Below are 16,642 nucleotides of genomic sequence, written 5' to 3' on the forward strand. Positions count from 1 at the left end.
TGCTTGCTTGTTTTTTGTTCTGTTTTGTTTTTCTTCTGTGCTTGCTCAGTGAGCTGATCCCAGCACTGCCTTTTTAAATCCTTGTACAATCAAGAAAAAGGTGAGGGATCAAGGGGCATCATTTTGGAGGAATTACTCTTTGCTAAGTCCAGATCTGGAGGATTTATTCTGAGACCTGAGTCGTCTAATCTCGGCTGTCACATTTGAGTAGTGCGATATTGAACATCCAGCAGCTTCAGGGAAGAAAAGACAACCTGACCACTTTTCACAGCAGTGCATCCATGCAGCCCTCTGTGTCACCACAAAATGCTTTTTTTTACCTGGGTCCACAGGAGGAACCCCCTCTGCCACGCGCTGGCTTCATCATTCTGTCCATCATTATGGCTGTTTTCACTGGTCCAGCCATAATCCTCAACGCTACAGTGATTATTGTGTCCCTCATGTACAAGCAGCTGAGGCAGCCTCTCAACTATGCTCTAATGAACATGGCTGTAGCTGATCTGGGCACAGCCATGACCGGAGGAGTGCTTTCTGTGGTCAACAACGCCCAAGGGTACTTCTCCCTGGGCAGAACAGGCTGTGTGATGGAAGGCTTTGCAGTGTCCTTGTTTGGTAAGTGAAAAGAGGAAAACATACAGTACCAATAAAAGTATGTTTACCTCCACTAGTGTTGGTGAAAATACTTTAATTGTTCATTTTGAGAAGGGATAGCTGCACAACCTGCACAAAATTTCCTTTGTAAAACCAAGCAACACTTTGCCTGACAGTGTTTTCTTTAGTTTAACAAGCATTTAATGGTATGACAAAACAGGGTTAGCATCATCATTTTGTAGCAGAATTTACCTAATCCTAAGCATCTTCCTGACAACATTTTTCCTGACGCATCTTTAGGCATCACATCTCTGTGCACCGTTGCTCTGATCGCAGTGGAGAGGATGTTTGTGGTATGTAAGCCATTGGGGCAAATTACCTTCCAAAAGAAGCATGCAGTCGGAGGTATTCTGTTATCCTGGCTGTGGTCCCTCACATGGAACCTACCTCCACTGTTTGGATGGGGCAGGTATGAGTTGGAGGGTGTCGGGACATCCTGTGCACCAGACTGGCACAACAGAGACCCTCATAATGTCTCCTACATGGTGGTTTATTTCGCTGTGTGCTTTGCTGTTCCTTTTGCCATCATCCTGGTATCCTATACTAAGCTAATGTGGACATTACACCAGGTGAGCTGTTAGACATCAGTGATGGAAAATAATTCAGCAGGTTTTTAAATTATGGTAATGAAGTAATTTTTGAAGTGATATTTGTAGTTTACTTGAAGGAAGTAAGCATTTGAACTTTCATTATAATTCTGCTCCTTGGCAGAAGGAAGGCTGTAGCTTTCATCTACTATTCACAGTATACTTTAAAAAGTGTGCTGAGCTCATGGATCCAGTGTTTGTTGTCTTGTTTTGTTTTTACAGGTTAAGCCGCTTTTTTTTAATCAGCCTTTTTTCATGTGTGACGCTGTTCAGTAAAGCATTTAGTATCTAGTTGGAGCTCTTTGTCACTTGTGAGTGACATCTCCTCGCTAAATGTCACACTTTGAAGAAAGCGCTAAAACAAAACCACAATTACAAATATAATACTTGCTATGGAAAAGTCTCTACAAGTATACCCTAATGTAAAATCCCGTCACTCGCAAGTAATTTGTCTATATCATTTTATTCATTCATTCATATATGTATGTATTTATTTAATATACTTTCATTTTTACTCAGGTCTTCTAAATTTAAACTTTACTTTTACCTTGCAGTCATGTGGTATCAGCGGACCTATCAGCAATGCTCTGCTTCACAGGTATCAAAGATGGCCTGTGTGGAAGGTGGCGCAGTAGCTAAAGGGGAGATGAAGGTGGCGTCCATGGTGATCCTGATGGTCCTGACATTTCTGATCAGCTGGATGCCGTATGCCACCCTGGCCATGCTTGTGGTCTACAACCCAGATGCGAAGATTCATCCGCTGGTGGGCACAGTGCCGGTTTACCTGGCCAAAAGCAGCACGGTGTACAATCCCGTCATCTACATTTACCTTAATAAGCAGGTAATAATTATATACTGCCAAATATGGTAAACACACTGAACTAATCAGCTCGTACTTTTTTTCTTTTTTTTTTTTGCATAACGTCAAATTAGCACCACCTTGTGGTGACAACATGTATTTTACAGCTATTCATAAAGTACAGAAATAAGTACATGAATGTTTCTGTAGGTACTTTTTAGACATACTTAATGTTAAATATTCAACTTTTAATGAGTAAAATTAAAATTCCTCAACAACAAATAAAGATGATTTCTTCTAAGCAGCAAATAAAAGAAGTATGGTTTAAAACACACTAAAGTACAATGTAGATAAAAGGTAAAAGGAGGTTTAGAGTGGGTTCTTGTTTTTAATTTTACAGTTAAAAACCTCCTATAAAGCCACTCAGTAGTATAGTACATTTTCTTTAAGCACAAGATACCATGTACATCTCACAGGAGGGATTTTTTTTAATGCTAATTTTAATTTTGCAAATTTTTAATATCACAGTTAAAAATTATTTATTGGATATAATTTAAAGAGTTTAAAGGGATGTTTGTATGCACACTTAATGTAGGTGGCTCCTAAATGCTGATATTTGTATTTTTGTATCTGTATTTTTGTTGTTGACTCACAAAAGAAAGTATCACTTGCTTCAACATTTTTATAGATTGTAATTTTTTGTTTCCTATAGTTCCGTAAATATGCTTTGCCCTTCCTGATGTGCGGGAAAGAGCCAGGGGTGGGCGACGAGGCATCGGAGGCGACAACCACCGTGGAGATAACCAAAGTAGCTCCCTCCTGAAACATGCAAATGTCACAACTACCTGAGATTTTTTTTTTTTTTTTACCTGAAAGCACTTGTATTAAATTCAGTTTACAAACCTGTTTTGTCAACTGTGTTTGCATGTTTGTGTTGTTAACTGTGCGACCTCAGCTGTGCAGCACTTACTTAGTACTGTTTTCTAACAAAGTGTAGAATGCAAAGACATTAGAGCAGTATTTCAGCATAAGTTTATTCAATGATGATCAATAGAAAATAAAATATCAGTATTGATTCAAATAAAGTCAAGGCCAAAATAAAATAAAAAAATACAAAAAATGTATTGATACAAAACCTAGAGGGTTATAGTAAAGCATTTGCTACTAAGAGAAAAGATGTTTACTCAATAAAAACATTAAGGAGCGGATATCAAGACTTTCAAGTAGAGAACATTACCATGGGTCTTTCCGTATTGTACATATTTTACATTATCTTCTATTTTAATACAGCTTTCTGAACATTAATAGTAGTAACAGTAATTATAATCATAACAAGATGAAGAAAACTAATAGAAACGTTCAAATCAACATGTGTTTCTCTGTAAACTGGTACTTAATCTTTTTATATATTTTTTTCCCTACCTGCAAAACAGAGGAACAGTGCACCTTGAAAATATTTTTTAATACTCTTTCATTCCCAGCATTATGAGGTGAGGTGTAAATGACAAATATAGAGTCCACTAAACCATACACACGGTCACAAAAAGTACAAAATTGTCTCACCTTAATACACAAATCTGTTTAGAAAAAGGAGAAACAAAAGCACTATACAGTTACTTGTGCAAAGACAAACAGCTATGTGCTAATATTTAAATACCATTGGTATAGACTGAACCAAATCATTATTTTCTTCTTTTTTTTTTCAGGAATCCCTGACATGAGGTAAAAGTAAGTTTTTTCATCTTTAGTTTAACACAACTTTTAAAAGTGTTTACAAAATAATGCATATCTTCAGTTCATCAGTACTGTAATTGCTACGAATAGTACAATGTGCCTTTTATGTGCATTGGTCCTTTTATATGACAGTTATCAACAAAAGGACTAGAACACATTTTTTTTTTTTACTCACAAACAATTCAAAGAGCCCTTTCAACGTGCACACAAAATGGAAAACCTACATTTTCATGACAGTATTCGGTTGAATTGGAGTACAGTATGCACTCGCCTACAAATCAAACACTCATGTTCAACAACGGGTCACATTAACCTTTAAACGCTCCATGGTAATGCCTGAAATAGCCCATTCAATTTGTTTAGTCCGTTATCGTTATATGAGAGAACAATGAATGATGAACGATTGAAAGATATTTTGTTGTGTTTCAACCTGTGGGCTCCAGCTACTCCTCTCCTTACAGACCCAGCAGGGGTTTTCCCTCATAGCGCCATTCATTTTTATACAGTCAGACTAAAATCCACACTCAACTCTAATTAATCTGTATCAACAAATCCACTGTGGGACACTGTGACAAACAGATAAGCTGAGGCAATGATATGTTGTCACCGATGCCTAACGAGGTATACTGTATGAAGGAACCAGGCAGGCTGAGAGAGAAAGGTTGGAGGGGTTAGTATTGCTTTGCCTCTCTGCAGCATCCTGACACCAGGACACCCTCTGTCCTTCCACCTAGAACACATGTTGGGCTGCTTCCGGCCTTTGGATGTATGCGTGTGTGTCTTCTGCCACCACAGCCCTCATACACAGCATGAAGGCTAAGATGCGATTGCAAAGATTCGGTACAAAGGTTTAATGAAACCGTGCCATGATCAACAAAGAGTGAAATTCCCAGCACAAGCTTTGAAAAATGTTAATTTATCCCTGTTATTACCATCTATCAGTTTTCGCTCTTTCAGCAGCAAAAAGGCATTTCAGTAGGGGCTGACAGAACCTAGGTTTGACTCAGAAGCCAACTAAAAAAGCAGCATTGTTAATGCACTATGCATTTTAAAATACTGTGCACAAAATATGCAAACAAATGTGTTCATCACATCTGTGTGAAATTTCAGCACTGGATCCTTGAGGCTCGCCTTCCAAAAAAAATGCTCCTTTGTTGGTTTGATGAAGTAACACGTGTACCCCTATGCTAAGAAATCAAAGCATATCTTGTGCAGTAGTGTTGTCACATAAGCAGAACCTCTAAAGAATGCTGTTGTCCTAGGCAAAAATAAAAGGTGCATATTCGCAAGAAATAAAAGGCAAATAAACATCAGAATAGTGTACTTAATAAAATAATGCAAATCTGCTTTTATAGTATAACATGAGTCACAAGGGTCCATATTGCTGATCTTTTAAATGATCTTTTAAATGATACATAATTACAAAATATAGAATATCTCTTTACAAAGTTTCTTTTGTTATATAATACAATTTACAGCATATCAACTATGAAATATTAATCAGGCTATTCTAAAGTGTTAAAATAACCTGCCTGCTAGTGCATTTATCACAAATGCTTTTGTTGCTTCAAAAGTACATATCTCAAGTTGAATGATGCTATAAGTAGGACTGTTAGTTCCTGCATAATCTGGTGCAACTCTGCTCTCTATCTCACTATTTCACTCAGCTTTAGCAATCTTTAAACAATCTGCTCTAACAACAAAGGGATCGAGTTATACTAACGACTATGTGAGGAGATATGCCTTTCTATGCTTGCATTGACAACTTGCATGATATGCCAAACCTTAAAAAAGTGACTGAGGTAATGACATCGAACATCTGATTGTCATCACCCTTAGAGACCCACCCTCTACAGCATCTCACACCTTTGCCAGTCGGTCCATCTGTTTCACTGGCATCAATGTCATTGTCTTTGACTGGCTGCAGGCAGAACCTGTAATATTACCATCAGGTCAAAGCCTTTGGAAGGAAGGTCCAGTCTGTCCCTCTGTGCTCAGCAGGAATGGTAACTGGCTCTGTGCTGTGACCTCCATGGCTGGCAGGTGGAGAACAATTAAATGAACAGGACTTGTTTGTCTCTCATCCATATGCCTTTTCTCTTCACTGTAAAAGGCACTTCTTTGGGTCAGAGCCAACAGATGCATTTCTTTTTTTAATTTTCACAAGTCTATCAAGGTCCTAATGTGCAGATTCCTCCAGCCTCTGCTATAAAGTTGTAATGCAGATCATCTCATCTGCCAGGTCCTCCTCGTAAGGACCTCTGGGTTCTGTCTCTGGCTCTTCATCACTGTAGCTGGCTGCGGTGTCCGGCAGTTCATAGTCCCTCGGATTCAGAAGGGGAAAAACGTTTACCCCATTGATACCCGGGGCCATTCCTCCATTCAGCAGATGGCTGGCTGCACTCTCCATCTCATCTATTGTCATCTCACATGCATCTGCTATCTCGTGCTTTGTGGCAGCGACAAACTTGGGATCCTTGGCATATCTCCCAAGTCCTTCTGATATCAAAACCTGCTTGAAAGAATGTGAGGAAAAATATGTCAGCGTGGATTATTTTAGATCTGTGTTTTGCTTATTATTCTGTTCAAGTAACACCATAAATCTAAAAATGTGTTTGTGAGATCAAAGCACCCGCTCAGGGATACCCTTCCCAACAACTACAGTAGTCCACCAAAGAGCCTTAAACTCACCGCTTCCACAAGGCTGGTTGCACTGCCTCTCTTCTGGTGGTACTGGTTATGGTACTCTGGTGGAACCTGCAGGTGCACAGGTGAGTACGTTCTCTGGGAGAACTCGGGGTCGTCTGTGTACCAGGAGCTCTTGCGCACAGACACTTGGCTACTAACAACGCTCTCCCTGTGTGGGTGTTCCACACGGATGAGAGGGGTGTAGTATGGTGACTGGTCTTTACTGGCCGGTGTGGCGGGGGGCGTGGCCCATGAACGGGTGGAGCGGGTTGGGGAGAGGCGATGGGCTCTGCTAGAGTCCAGGCCTGCTACGGCCATAACCTGATGGGTCAAGAGAGAGGATTTTGACAGCGCAACACAAAATGAGTTTAAGTATATTTAAACTGTGCCACCCACTTGGGAAGCATGTAAGCAGTTCTGTTTTCTATTTCTTAGCTGTACATCACCTCGATTCAACAGTTTTCTGCATTATTTAGCAATTAATTAGAATAAAATAGTTTAATAAAGCACAGATTAAATCAGTAACTTACTAACAAAAGTCAGTACAGCAAAATCCAACATTTAAAACAACAATGTCTCTACAATGTAAACAATGTAATGTAGTGCCTGAGTTACCTGGTGCTGCATAAGGTGCAGTGGTAGAGCAGTACGCTGATGTGGAAGCTCATCATGGCTACTTTGTCTGCGCAGACACTCAAAGTTGAAGGACGGCCTTCTGTGACCTGAACAATTCATGTGTGGACCAATGAGGAGCGTCAAGCAGGGAAAACTTACACTCAAACGTTTGTGACTAAATCAGACAATAAAATGAGCAAGTGTGTGTGTTTGTGTGTGTGTGCATTTACAACCTTTGAAATAAAAATGACAGCTTTGTGAGTTTTGCTACCTAAATATCATAGCTAATTTATGATGCAGTTATTTATTAAAATTACCTTAACTGGATAAATGATTCAGTTAACATTAGTCACCTTAGTCACATTAGTCACCTTAGTAAGTTCAGTCAAAAAAAATTATGCTCTGAGCAATGTACTATAAAATAAACAATGAAAACATTAAAAGCGTGTGTGTGTGTGTGTGTGTGTGTGGGGGGGGTGTTCAGGTAAAGGTTTTCTACATTATTTCAAACTGACACAACAACCACAGACTAGATCCATGAGATGGACAGAGACACCCTTACTTCACCCACTGTTTTGTGGTCTCCCACCTCAACTTTAGCATTTTTAGCCATCTTACTCTTTTGGAACTGGAGGTCAGAAGAAAGGGAAGGATGTGACCAAGAAACGATGATGCTCTTATTGGAGCGACAGCCACAAAGTGACAATACCCTAAAGCCTGACTTGCTTTACTGTCTACTTTACTCTAAATCAAAACTTAATTTACTAAATGAACATCATGCTGTGTTAAATAAAAACTGACTGAAACTGTAAACTCATCGGGAAAGTGTTTATTGAGCATAAAGCTTGTTTTTCTCATGGACTTTGGAAAACTGGGCTTTTTTTGCCCCCTACTGGCCATCAGAAAGAATGCAGGTTCAGGGCACTTAGATTTTTCAGAGCTGAAAGCTATGTCTATCTTTTATATACAAACTACGGTAATGACATACCTTGAGGTGTTGCAGGAAGCAATCTTCTCTTTGGTGACCTCCGTGAGTCGTGGTAGAGCGGCTGCTCATCATCATCATAGTAACTGTCAGGATGATGGTAGCCTCTGGGAGTCTCATACTCTGTGTCACTGTTTTGATACCTGGGGAACATTACGTTATGGGATACATTCTCCAAAACCCCTTATCCAGAATAAATTTCTGACTAAAGCTGAAAGAAACTGTGATTGCAAACTGCAAAACTGTAAAAAGACTGTTACCTGTCCCCTGACAGCATACTGTCATCTTCATAAAACTCCTCCCCGCTGTAATACTCCCCAGAAAAGCGGTCCTCATCAAGCTCTTCCTCCCTACGAATGGTGGGATGGCGGCCATCCCCTCTGTGGGATCTGAGGAAAAGGGGCAGAAGGGTTAGAGCATGCACACTGCAACTGGCTTTATGGGAGTTATTGGTATATTGCCATGCACTGCCATGCAGACACAAGCCTACAGGGGGCAGCAAGACGTGGTGGGTCATCTCCTCTAAACACCCCATCCACTTTGACATTCACTACTTTAATTAAACAACTCTCCTTCTAGTAAGAATCCTGAAGTAAACTATGTGTGGGACTGTGCAGTGTTGAGGGATATGTGCGCCGAACAAAAAAGTGGTCACAAATAGTGTGATTTTTTTTTTCAGTCACTTCATTTCAAACATTCTCATACACCTCCTCGTCTTCAAGCATCTGTGCAGTTCTTTAAAGCAAGCGCATCACTTTTGCACATGCATTAAGCAGGGCTGCTCTCAGCAGAATGCTGGCCACTCACGTTCATGTAATTTCTCTATTATTGATACAATAATGCATAGACACAACTGTGTCATAACAACTGTGGGGAAAAAAATGACTGGCCAGCATGTAATATGTAACATTGACTTAGCAAGGATGCAACAATTTACCAGTCCAAAACCAAGTCAAAATAAAAGAGAAATGTAAAATTAAAGTCCTTCTTTTGCTGTTGAGAGACATTACTGGAACCAAACCTAGAAAAACAACATACCTAACATAGGTCTCATAGTAGCGCCTTCTGTCCAAGAAAGCACAAGGATGGGTCAAGAGAAAGAATTTAGTTAGGAAGGAGAAAGGGAGAAGGAAAGAACAGGGTACGGGGTGGAGAAAGTGTGACATATATATCATACAGTATATGAAGCATATACAGCATTCTCATATATATGTATGAGGGGAACAGAGAATGATGGCGATGACTCCACTGTTGGTTGACAATTCCATTATCTATTTTTAAGATAAGAAACAAACAGAGAATCATTTCTCTTTCATAAAGAGGAAGCAATGAAATTGTCCCCCAAACTTATTGGGCACTGAAGAAAAACAGGCCCAATACTGGAGAATGTAGTTTAAACAGAACGTGGAAAATCAGAAGAAAAATGTGCTACTGGTCACAAATTAACTGTCAGTGTGAGAGTAGACTTGTGATTCATTATGCAATGAAGGGTTTCCAGTAAAGGTTTGTACTACAGAAAGGTTTGATAAGAATCTGCCTGTGGAAAAAAAACACCTTCATAGCAGTATTGTCCGCCAGTTGTCTGACTACAGCAGGCACTCAGTGCACAGTAACTAATCACAGTGATTCCTCGCTCATGCGTTGTCATACAACATAAGGTCTGCATGGAATGAGGAACAGCATCTCAGGTGAACAAAGGAACAGGAAGAAATTCTAAAACCTGTGCAATGTTATTTTAAAACTATCTCTTCTTGACTACCATCGGACAGTAATGAAGTTAAGGGTACTGCTTAATATGTCTTAGTAAGCTGTCTTCTTCCGTAATCATCTGCTTTCTTTATTTATCAAATTCACTGCAAGAACACCACCAAATAAAATGAGACAGAGACAGAGGGTGCAATAATAGGCTGTAAACAGATCTTCAGGTTGGATTCTAATGAGGTCATTTATATGATAAATTAAACTATAGATTGTCTGAACTAATTCTGCAACATAGCAGTGTGATCACTGTGTGGATACCTTTGACCCTGGGGTGTCCGTGGCTTGTCGTAATCATAGTAGGAGCTGCGTAGACCTGGATAGCCATTGGGAGGTGCGTGTTCGTAGTAGCGATGGTGACCTCCGTTGGGCAGACTGGACACGTTGGCATTGTTGAGGTTGATGTTGGTAGATTTGGGAGACTTGCCGTAGGAGTTGTGGTGGCGGTGGTGATGGTGGTGGTGGTGGTGGTGATGATGGTGGTTGGGATGGGACATTGCATTGGCTCTAGACAGGCGTCCCACTGGCTGCTCCATATGGGCATAGTGAGGTGGAGGCTGCACCTGTAGAGGGCGCTGAGTGGCATTGGTTTGATGCCCATCAGATCGCCGATGACCACCGTTCATGAGATGGTTACCAAAGAGTCCGCCATTACGCTGTGAAGGAACACTCACAATAAAACCACCAGCGTTTCTCCTTCTTACAGACAAATGCCATTGATGTTAAGTCTGAGAGCTGATATTGTTTCAGAAAATATATGTGCAAAAGTAATTTAAGAAGCTGGTTCATGGCATGATGTGTGAGCAAAATAAAACACTGTTTAGATTGTTGGAACTGAAATGGAAGAGGAACATAATAAAGGAAAATGAACAAATTAAAAAGAAAAACGACTTATTGTAGCTGTGAAATTTGAAGCCAATGTTTCTGCTACAGATTTAGCTGAGAAATGCTTCCTTGTCCATTCCCATTTATAGCTAGCTTTTTCATATGTAGCTTTCCATGAACAAGAACAATTATTTACATGTACAAACATTTCCCTTCATGTAAATTTAAATCAGTTACCCTATAAATTTCTTCGTCTTCCTCTGGAATAAAGTCTATTAGTTCGTCATCCTGCAGATCACAAGATATCGCTCGGCGAATTTCGGGCCCGATATCATGCAGCGTGCGAAGGCCAGCCTGGAACCATGACAACAAGAGGGCTAAGAGCTACGGCTGTGACCTTCATCTTAAAACTCACAGTGCGAACTCTGACATCATACAGTCACAACACCACACATACTGAACATACACGCACCTGTGCTGTACAACACCTGACACTTACAGTACTGGCAGACTGTGAGAGATGAGAACACAGAGACAGACAGATGTGCTCTCCTGAATGCAGCCTTATGTAACTATTACTGACTGTAAGTATTATTTCTGTAGGATCCAGATATGCCTTCTGTTGCTCTGAGTACTGCAGGGAGTACTTTAGCATTAATAAGAAATTGTGATTCATGGATAATCCTTTAAATAATTAAACCATAATAATAAACAATATGTTGCCTTCAATTTTCAGTCTGTCAAATAAAACTTCACCGAAAGAGAAATCAACAACACATAGAGTTTGACTGCAGCAGCTGCCTCCCTGTTCACCAAGAATGAGAGAGACTCTTCACCAAAATAACCGAAAATAATCTGAGACTCAGTTCAGTGAAACTGTATGTGTGTGTGTGTGTGTGTGTGTGTGTGTGTGTGTGTGTGTGTGTGTGTGTGTGTGTGTGTGTGTGTGTGTTTCTTAATATATTCTTAATGTATCTTGTTAATTCAGAAAAACAGAGCAATATCTATTTCAGGTGAAGGCATTACAATTATATCTATAATTGATTTTTTTTTTTTTGGTATTCATTTATCTTTATATTTATTCTCCTATTTACTTACTTTCCCATTTTTAGTTCTTTGTTTTAGATGAAATCATTTATTTATATAATTACTACTGTATTTATGTATTTATTACTGTATTACTTCCCTTTGCATTTTCACATTACTTCACTTTCCACTTTAAGCCTTATTATGAAAATTGTGGGAGAGTTATTCAAACTGGTAATAGAGACAACTTTGTGGTTATTTCAGGAGAGTGTTAGAGAATTGGTGTATTCAGCTAATCAAGCCCAAGATAATACTGACAGTCATCACAAAGAACTTTTTTGTGTAGATGCTTAAGGTGAGTGTGAATTTCTTAACTGATTAAATGGGCAAAACACCCATTTTTATTTTATAATGCAGGTTTATTTTTTAATAAATCAAATACTGATGTTGTATTCTATTAAAGCTCTTTCAACATTTTTTGTCCTCTCTGAAATGTTTTGCACTAGTCTGGAGGTATTTGGCTGAAAAAGAAGTAACTGAAAGTCTGAGAACCACTGATTGCTTGGCAATAAAAATAAAAAAAATCTTCTAGCCCTTTTATTTGAAGATGTATACAATAGAACTAAAATTGCAAAATACAGAGAGAAAGTTCATTATAAAGAAACTAACTGGCCATGTTTTCTGACTCATGGTGATATATGGGACTATACTGAAGCCATATATCATAAAATATAAGGTAACAGAAATTGCAACAAGCTTTGCATGTAAAATTCATGAGTCATGAACTTTGATGCACAGGAAATACATGAAATGATGGCTGAAGACAGTGATGCGCTTAACATCAACATCTATGATTTTTAAGACACAGACACACAAGAACCAAAATTGGCACACGGGAAACATATAAATCACAGATTCATACTGTACACCAAGATCATGAACGTCCTGCTGGATCATAAACCACAACATTAGCACTCTTGATGATTTTTGAATGGAATGCACAGAGATGTGTTGCAGATTTAACAAAATTCATTCAGATTCATTCATCCATCTTAACAAATATCTCAACAGCCTGTCTCACACTGTCTGAAACACACCTGAGTGCTGTAAGACTCACCTGTAAAGCAATGGCTGTGTTGTTCTGGGAAGGGTGTGCACCCACCAGGCCTTCCTCTTTACGTTTCTTGAATTTCCTAAAGTAGTCCTGTATCAGGAAGGTGGCATAGAACTTCCCCACGGTTACCTCATCATCTGAGTGAACAGACCACACAAATGCTTCCTATGTCAGCAACACACAGTACCCTGGGAGAGAGCGGGAAACACTCTTCTCTTCCCTCAGATATTGGTGGTGGGGGTACACCACCTAAGGTGGCACTCTTTAACTGCCACCTACCAAATGATTTCTATCCAAATTCTATACATCCATTCTGATGGTGTACATACTGTACCTCAGTCTGTACCAAATAGGATCATTTGCTGTATTTCAAAAAGGACAGAGAATAAATATATCTTAGCACGGCTTCACTTGGATGATAGAAGTGAGATTACATGTATATGACTATGTCTGACTTTAAAATGGACAGATTTAATTGGAAGAATTAATGTTCAAAGAACTGTAACATTAACACTTTTTTTTTCTATTCCGAGAGAAGATGAAGCGGAGTGACTGACCAGAACTGAGGTAAAACAGATGTATAGGATGATTGAAAATTACAGATTATTTTAATTCTGTTCAATTAACCACGACAGATGCAAAACAGAGAAGCTGTTCAGTTGAATATTTCCATTTAGGCCACCTGATCCAATTTATTCAAAACATTTTTAACATTTTCATCAGGATGCAAGACGATGTTTGAACCAAATTCTTTCTTAAATATCAAAGGATGCTACTGAATGCTATTTTACTGCACATGCAAGCAAGCAGAATTACAGTATGCACCATACATGTCAGTGTGTAATTTCATATGCTTGTGCTCATGTATGCACCTTAGTAATTTTATGTATGCTGCGCTCTAAATACTGTGCTCAAAGCTTGTGTTCTTGCATGTATATTTTGCCTTTTATTTTTTTAATCTGAAAAGCATGTAAGAGAGTGTGTGAGAATCATTCTGAAGCAGTGGTCTGAATCACTTTGAACAAGCACGCTGGGGACAGAGATCAGAGAGAGAGGCAACACTAGTTCCATGCCACCACCCTAAAACAGAACTGCTTCAGAATATTCTGAAGTGTTTTCAAAGTTTTGGACACAGAGATACAAAAGTGTGAGGAGAAAAAGCTGTAAAAGCTCAAGCAGTAAAAAAGGAGAAAGTAGAGAGAAGAGACAGAAAAAGAAGGAAGGATAGAGATGTTAGAGAGAAAGACAAAGCATGCTCTTGCACAGTGGTCTATAAGGCCATGCAAGCCCAAAGCCCAGCAGATAGTCAGTGGCCTCCATCAGCATCCAGGGCAGGAGGGAGGGAGCAGTGTGTACTGAATACACACAGGTTAAAGAAAAACATACTGCTGAGGGGACAACAGGGAGAACATGAACAAAGCAGAAACAGCACAATATAGCCTTACTTATATGCAAGTACTTATTACTTGTTTCAGTGTGAGCGTGTGAGATTTTACTTAAGGACTGAGTTATGGAGTAATTATATGTGAACAGCATGGCAGCATATGGTTTGTGTGTGTGTGTGCGCTCTACAGGCTGCTTTAGCTTGGTTTGTGTGTCAAACTACAACAGAAGGACCTGAAGGTGTATGTTAATTCCACTAACCACCAGCAGGAGGCACCACTTGATCCAGCAATTTCATGCTGGTTCTCTTCCAAATTTTCTTGATGACAGCTCGCAGCTCTTCGTTGGCCTGCTCCAGATTACCTGCACCACAGGGAAACAAGCATCCCTGAGAATCCAGCCCTCCACTTTACAGCTGTTTTAAATTCAAGTTTACTGCAGTTAAAGGAGAACAATTAACCCAGTGTATGCATAAAGTGAATATTTTTAGGAGAATATTTGTCTTTGTTTTTTAGGAGCAGTGTAATGCAATGTGCATGTTTAGTTTATACCTTCTGTTTTTATCTTTAGGGCTGTCCGCACCAGTGCAAACAAAGTGGCATTAAACATAACAGTGCCATCACTGTTCAGAGGCATGTTCATGGCTACCAACCTCTGAAAGAAGAGAACATGCAAAGGCTTTTAACATTGTTGTAAAATAAACATCATTTCCAACTGAATTTTGTAAATTAGTCAAAATTAGAGGAGAGGAGAGGAGAGGAGAGGAGAGGAGACCTTGCAAGCCACTCTGTGAGGACACAGTTTCCCAAAGCCCAGAGGAGGCTGGATACGACGAAGAAGGGTTACAACATCCAGATGTTTAATTCTGCCTCTGCATGAGAAAAATAAATTAAAATTAATGGACAGAGTCAAAAACCTGCATATAAACATGAATATTCAGCTAAGGAATAAAACACATACTTTGCCTCAGGGTCATACTCTGACCAAATTCTCTTGAATTCATCAAGGTGGTGAGGACCAAGAATGGACCAATCACGTGTCAGATAGTCAAAGTTGTCCATAATGACAGCCACAAACAAGTTGATAATCTAAGAAAATAAAAGAATGGCCTTTATACGTTTACAAATCTATTTGTACACTTTAAATGTTTCATAGGGATTAGTATAAGAAAATTTAAAACAACAGACATACTGAATATTGTTCTAGCAACACACAGTATTTTAAAGGAATCATATTTCTTCTATAATGTTATTGTGCTATGATCTTGGACCTGTTACTTTCCTTTAATATAATTAATATTACAACTTTGTTTAGTTCTACATATATGGAATGTGAACTATCAAAATGATGAATAAATATGGTATGTAAAGTAATATGTTATGCATATTAAACTTGCATTGCAAAAACTAATACACTACATTGCCAAAAGTATTCACTCATCCATCACTGAATTCAGGTGTTCCAATCACTCCCATGGCCACAGGTGTAGAAAATCAAGTACCTAGGCATGCAGACTGCTTCTACAAGCATTTGTGAAAGAATGGGTCGCTCTCAGGAGCTCAGTGAATTCCAGCATGGTACCGTGATAGGATGCCACCTGTGCAACAAGTCCAGTCGTGAAATTTCCTCTGTACTAAATATTCCACAGTCAGCTGTTGGTGGTCTTTTAGCAAAGTTGAAGCAACTGCAAATGACAGTAACTCAGCCACGAAGAGGTAAGTCATGTAAAATGACAGAACGGGGTCAGAGGATGCTGAGGTGCATAGTGTGCAGAGGTCGCAAACTTTCTGCAGTCAATCGCTACAGACCTCCAAACCACATGTGGCCTTCAGATTAGCTCAAGAACAGTCCATAGAGAGAGCTTCATGGAATGGGTTTCCATGGCCGAGCAGCTTCATCCAAGCCTTACATCACCAAGTGCAAGGCAAAGCATCGGGTACAGTGGTGCAAAGCACACTGCCTGCCAACAGAGCAGTGGAGACCTGTTTTCTGGAGTGATGAATCATGCTTCTCAGTACAGGATTGGCAGTTGCCAAAAGAACAGTACTTGTCTGACTGCATTGTGCCAACTGTAAAGTTTGGTGCAGGGAGGATTATGGTGTGGGGTTGATTTTCAGGAGTTGGGCTCGGCCCCTTAGTTCCAGTGAAAGGAGCTCTTCATGCTTCAGCATACCAAGACATTTTGGACAATTTAATGCTCCCAACTTTGTAGGAACAGTTTGGGGATGGTCCCTTCCTGTTCCAACATGACTGCGCACCAGTGCACAAAGCAATGGATGAACAATGGATGGTGTGGAAGAACTTGACTGGCCTGCACAGAGTCCTGACTGTGAGCCAGGCCTTCTTGTCCAATATCAGTGTCTGACCTCATAAATGTGCTTCTGGAAGAACGGTCAAAAATTCCCATAAACATACATACTCCGAAACCTTGTGGAAAGCCTTCCCAGAAGAGTTGAAGCTGTTATAGGGTGAGCCGA

At 39.6% G+C, this 16,642-nt stretch overlaps 2 protein-coding genes across 2 annotated transcripts in view; one reads left to right on the forward strand and one right to left on the reverse strand.

The window, feature by feature from the left end:
* The first annotated feature begins 281 nt into the window (after positions 1–281).
* Positions 282–2,860, forward strand: LOC115780781 (parapinopsin-like). Its single transcript, XM_030730183.1, has 4 exons — positions 282–612; positions 892–1,220; positions 1,837–2,079; positions 2,750–2,860. The coding sequence occupies exons 1-4, from the start codon at positions 282–284 to the stop codon at positions 2,858–2,860; spliced, it is 1,014 nt and encodes a 337-aa protein (XP_030586043.1).
* Positions 2,861–3,109: 249 nt separating this feature from the next.
* cacna1da (calcium channel, voltage-dependent, L type, alpha 1D subunit, a) overlaps positions 3,110–16,642 on the reverse strand; it is a 69,823-nt gene continuing 56,290 nt past the window's right edge. The window contains exons 37-49 of the mRNA XM_030730179.1: positions 15,126–15,253; positions 14,940–15,036; positions 14,717–14,819; positions 14,427–14,528; positions 12,786–12,919; positions 10,880–10,996; positions 10,079–10,473; positions 9,098–9,124; positions 8,320–8,448; positions 8,063–8,202; positions 7,075–7,181; positions 6,463–6,780; positions 3,110–6,283 (exon numbers count right to left, since the gene is read on the reverse strand). Coding sequence (XP_030586039.1) covers positions 5,978–6,283; positions 6,463–6,780; positions 7,075–7,181; positions 8,063–8,202; positions 8,320–8,448; positions 9,098–9,124; positions 10,079–10,473; positions 10,880–10,996; positions 12,786–12,919; positions 14,427–14,528; positions 14,717–14,819; positions 14,940–15,036; positions 15,126–15,253 — 2,103 coding nt within the window. The 3' untranslated portion in view covers positions 3,110–5,977. The remainder of the gene's footprint in view (positions 6,284–6,462; positions 6,781–7,074; positions 7,182–8,062; positions 8,203–8,319; positions 8,449–9,097; positions 9,125–10,078; positions 10,474–10,879; positions 10,997–12,785; positions 12,920–14,426; positions 14,529–14,716; positions 14,820–14,939; positions 15,037–15,125; positions 15,254–16,642) is intronic.

Source organism: Archocentrus centrarchus, chromosome 5 (assembly GCF_007364275.1).
Source record: "Archocentrus centrarchus isolate MPI-CPG fArcCen1 chromosome 5, fArcCen1, whole genome shotgun sequence".
NCBI lineage: Eukaryota > Metazoa > Chordata > Actinopteri > Cichliformes > Cichlidae > Archocentrus > Archocentrus centrarchus.